The sequence below is a fragment of the Berghia stephanieae genome, chromosome 2 (assembly GCF_034508935.2).
Source record: "Berghia stephanieae isolate SIO BIC M18660-M18661 chromosome 2, UCSD_Bste_1.3, whole genome shotgun sequence".
Taxonomy (NCBI): Eukaryota; Metazoa; Mollusca; class Gastropoda; order Nudibranchia; family Aeolidiidae; genus Berghia; species Berghia stephanieae.
The window spans coordinates 2,911,026-2,916,025 of record NC_088361.1 but is presented as its reverse complement, the minus strand read 5'-3'; the positions used below and the strand labels follow the sequence as shown (position 1 = coordinate 2,916,025).

The 5,000-nt window shown below is 36.1% G+C and overlaps 1 protein-coding gene across 3 annotated transcripts in view; it reads right to left on the bottom strand.

Moving 5' to 3' along the window:
* Window positions 1-5,000, bottom strand: part of LOC144964168 (immunoglobulin superfamily member 10-like) — a 176,103-nt gene that overhangs the window by 28,815 nt on the left and 142,288 nt on the right. For all 3 annotated transcript variants that reach the window (XM_078898123.1, XM_078898124.1, XM_078898125.1), the window contains one exon: window positions 4,336-4,464. In XM_078898123.1, the coding sequence (XP_078754249.1) occupies window positions 4,336-4,464 (129 nt within the window). The remainder of the gene's footprint in view (window positions 1-4,335; window positions 4,465-5,000) is intronic.

Genomic DNA, 5,000 nt, shown 5'->3' with positions numbered 1-5,000 from the left:
TCTCTCTCTCTCTCTGCAACTTGTGCTTTTGATATTGTTGAATACACTTTGCAACAAAATATAGGACAATGAAAAAGAAATACTTGAAGATTGGAAAATTTAACAATATTCCTCCCCACAAAGAAGGAGATTCAGTAATTGGTCAAATTGTCGAGGTTTCTGCCTTCATTCTATATCAAGCACAATATTTGGTATCACAATTATTCTAAATTATATGAAAACTGCAATGGATAGCATCTTAAGAAATAAAGCGTCTTTATTTAGAGGTTGACGATTATTTACAAATACAACCATTGCGACATTTTGTGGATTTCTAAATGGCCTTTTACATCAACCATAGGGAAACAATGTTATCCATCCTCTATTCATATAAATCGCCAGACATAATAATCAAAATGGTAAAAGCTCTGCATAAAGACAGTAGCGCAAAGTAAGATTTGTAAAAGACCAAGACACAATACGGACATAACATAATGAGAGTAAGACAAAGCTGCTTCCTGTGCTTTTTCTGTTCATTGTAATATTTATTTCATAAAACCCTAGACTGGAAATGAAAGGTATGGCGTCCCAATTGCCTTGAATTTGAGAATGACTTAGCTGTATTTGCCACTACAAAGAACTGCAACAGTGCACTGATGAGTTAAAGAATAATTTTGAAAAGGTCGGTCTGAGATTCAGTTAAAAGACAAATAAAGCCATGTGTGGATACGGGAATAGATTGAATTAAAAAATATTAAATGAAGACTCACTAAAAGTCGCTAACTAATTTCCATTACATTAACAAAGGGTTACGGAAAAATATTGAAGGAATCGGAGACCCCTTGGCCCCTTAGAAAGCCTCTGCATTTGATTCGTGAATCAGTAGCTTAATGAAAAAATTGAGCCATCACCTCAAACATGTATTATGTCAGAGTTATCTTGGTTCTAAAAATGGAATGTCTAGTCTCCAATATGAAGCATGATCTTCTTTGAGGCTATATGGTCTAGTGGTATGACACTCGCCTTCGGATCGGAATGACCTAGATTCGAGTTCCGTTATGAACAGCTTATAGTTGAGTTATTGGAAGAGCACTTTACTCAGATTTTCTCAGCGTGTAAAATGAGTACCGGGATGTTAACAGCGTTGTCTCTGTCTCAAAAAGATTGCAATATGTCTGACATGTCGTCCCGTCCTATATTTAAGCGTTGCTATTGGGTAAGGACGCATTGTAAAGAGCGTGAGCTCGTTTAGTGGATATTTTGCTCTGGGTCCTGCGAAATAGTTTTTCGGCGCTATCCCTTGATGGCTCTGGAGGTACATGAGGTCTTTGTTTATTACTGTGTGAATGTTTGTTGCTGATTTGCCTCGTTATTTATCTTGACCTGATTGTGTAAGATATGCTTTCGTAGCTTTTTATGTTGCAATATTATTATTGTCTCTTCTTGTCCTCATAGTCGTCTACGTGTTCTTATTATAATTAGGCTACTTGCGTTGAATGTTGTGTTTCGTGTTATTTTTATTACGTGGATTGTTTTTACTTTGTGGACGATAATGGCTATTAATCATGATGCTTAGTTGTTTTGTATTAAATGTGTTAAGTGTTTCGTAACTGTGAGGTAGATTACTTAGATCTGGTCGATGTGGTGCTTATTGTGTAATCGACAGACAAAGAATTACTGGCGTCCATAAGAAAAACTAGCCCGGTAAAGTATTTAAAAGTTTGTCCTTCAGAGAAATAAGACCCATAGAGCCGGAGTTTATCCGGTTTCTATAGCGTGTAACGGACAAAAGCAATTGCTTGCTATCCTTTGTATTTGACGATAGTCTCTCCCAAAGTACTTTCCGCCATGTCTAATAGATCTAGCTATCCTATCGCAACTGGGTAAACAGAGGAGGGATAGGGCAGAAAACCATCTCGACTTCACCCGGGATCGGATCGGTCCCTTTACGTGCGAAGCGACTGCCCTACAAACTGGACTATCGCCCCCCCCCCTTCCCTCAGTCCGATAACTCTTGTAAAAATTAAAAAAATATTTCTTAAAATTTCATATGTTTGTTTTGGTTGGAAATCAAAATCTTTACTTTTTTTCAGCTGTTACAAATTTTAACATTCATAAAGATAGGTACAGTGATCCTGTGGCAAATATTGTATTAAAAGGAATGTATTATATTAATTAACAACGAGACATTTGGAGAAGCGGAAAATTCAAACCATTGAATGTATATATATATATATATATATATATATATATATATATATATATATATATATATATATATATATTATACATATGATGTCATGGGACAAGACGAAATCATTATGAATAATAATCTCAACATTATCCACCGGAAACATCTCTGGAAACTTGGGGAGAATTTCACCAACAATGATCTCAGATCGTCGATACAGAATAAAACCGTTCGACCAACAGATTTAAAATTGAATTGACATGATCTATATTCCCTTTCCATGTGCTCGATGTCTTTGGTCACATTGCAAAATGTGCCCAACGTGACCCAAATAGTGAAACGTATTCACAGCTTTTGAAATCTCTCATTATTAGTCATTTTGTTCAGCTTGACACACGGGTATGTTTACAACTTTCATAAGGCAGCGTGTTTACATTTGTTAAGCAATATCAAATCGTAGTACATCAACAAATCATGTGACTCGGTTGGACGAAAACATGAATATAGATCGCTCTCATTGGTAACTGTCTTAGGCTGTAAACTGATGCATTCAATTTCCTCTTCTGTTTGTCTTGCCCTCCATTTGACATTAAATCCTCTCAGTTGGTTTCTTGTTTTATCGTTGCGAATTGAGTGCAACTCACTCGATTTTAGTTGCGGAACCGAACAGGAACTCAATGCGCAAGTTTTATCTCGGAATGAAAATTTCTTTTAGGTTCCTACCAACAAAGTAAAACAGCATACATAGTTTATGTGTTATTGCTTCATCTTGGCAAACACTCTTAAGCTTAGGACCTTCGAAAATGGCAAAGCTTTTAGACATAGACAATTTAGAAAACATTTCAACCTTTCAAGGGCGATCCTAATTTTAGAAATAGTCAAACAAATCTGTTTCTTCTTAATTTACTGGGGAATTTTTTGAAACATTCAAAATTTCACCATGTTATTGAAAAAGAAAACAAATTTGGATAACAAAGTAGAATATGAATATGTTTTATCTTGTCTTTGGGGTGTTCCTATTATTATTGAGAAGGTCTTAATCTTTTTTTTTTTTCAAAGAACGCCACATTTGTCCTACCATTTTCTACAAAATCGTTTACAGTGAGTGCATTCGGCCACTGTGTTACTTAATAAATTCAGTTTACTACTCTCAGTTTTATGCAATTAAAGATGGGGCCTCACTTCAATAACATGACTTGTGGTTTTGTTTGCTCTTTAAAATAATCGATACTAAAAGTTCTGAATGCAAACCGTGCTTTATTTTAAAAACAAGACAACAATCTCAGACAAAGTCAACCCGGTCTTACAAAGGCTGTATGTGATATTTTAATATCAGTAGTAGTGGTGGTAGTAAGGCACTATTTATATATTACTTAACTGGACTGGGGTTGAAGAAGTACCTGATCAAAAGTAGTGACGGATAATGTAAGAGTATGAGTACTATAAGGACGCCTAACAGGGGACTAGCACGGCACACTCATTTCATCAGTGGGGACTTTGCCACCTGTCCTACCGCCATAAACCGCAGAGCACCCAGTTGTGACGAAGCTTCCGGGCGGGTTCGTGACCGTACACGATTGCGTCCTGGATAGATCATCATAACATAGTAGTGTGGGACTATTAGAATCAGCTGCTGCGCTGTGTGAAATGAAATATGGTTCCATTTGGCATGCTAGGGAACATTAATGAAATATTGTGAAGCAACTTGAGCATGGTCGTCAATCCGTGAAAATGCGCTATATAAATATTTTTATATACATTTTATTTATCTGAATCAACTTTGGTTTTGACAAACGATATAAAAATACATTAACAAATTCCTACATATACTATGAAGAATACTTTTTATCAATTAAATTCCGGGAAAAGTAATGTTTGGTTAACCCCAAATTCGTGTTCATTAGTTATTTTCTTGAATGTCGTAAACCGCAGTGACTCCTCTTTTTACATGATTCTCGATATTTGTATCTTTTATTGACACATCCCATTCAATAAATGATAGCGAGGGAGAATACAAAGACATGTTTCTTGTTTGAAAACTAAGGACGCTCGGTTTTACGATATTTTACACGATAACTAATAGGCACGATGTGAGGGTTAACAAAAATGTATTTTTGCCGAAATTCACATTTCATTAAAGAAATAATAACAACAAACATACTTACTTCTTACAGAGACATCAATGACTCGGGTGGCGGCTGGTTGCACCCCATTGTATGCCACACACTCATAACTCCCACCACAATCTCGGGTCACATTGTGAATTACAAGGACCTCCCCGTCATTGCCTACCTCTGGAGATAAGGGTTTTATACAGAAAGTCTCAATGATTATTGAAGAAAAGAACTGATGACAGGGAAAAAATAGTGAAGCCGACAGCATCAAAAAAAGTAAAGTACCATCGCATCAGCAGCAGCACAAAGCAGCGAGTACTTGCAAGTAGCAAGATCAGTAAATTTATCAATCTAAAATTACGAAGGTACCAATAGTACAGTGGCAGTCGTAATAGTAGTATATTTACAAAGATAGTAGGTAGTAGATAGTAGTGTAGTAGTAGTAGTAGTAGTAGTAGTAGTAGTAGTAGTAGTAGTAGTAGTAGTAGTAGTAGTAGTAGTAGTAGTATAGTAGTAGTAGTAGTAGTAGTAGTAGTTGTTGTGTGTGTGTGTTGTGTGTGTATTGATGTCCGAGTTGAGATAGCAAGCCCTCCACAGCAGTGATAATGAGTGTGAGTTGTAGTGTATTGTAGTAGTAGTAGTAGTAGTAGTAGAGTAGGTATAGGTAGTAGTAGTAGTAGTAGTATAGTAGTAGTAGTGAGTAGGTAGTAGTAGTA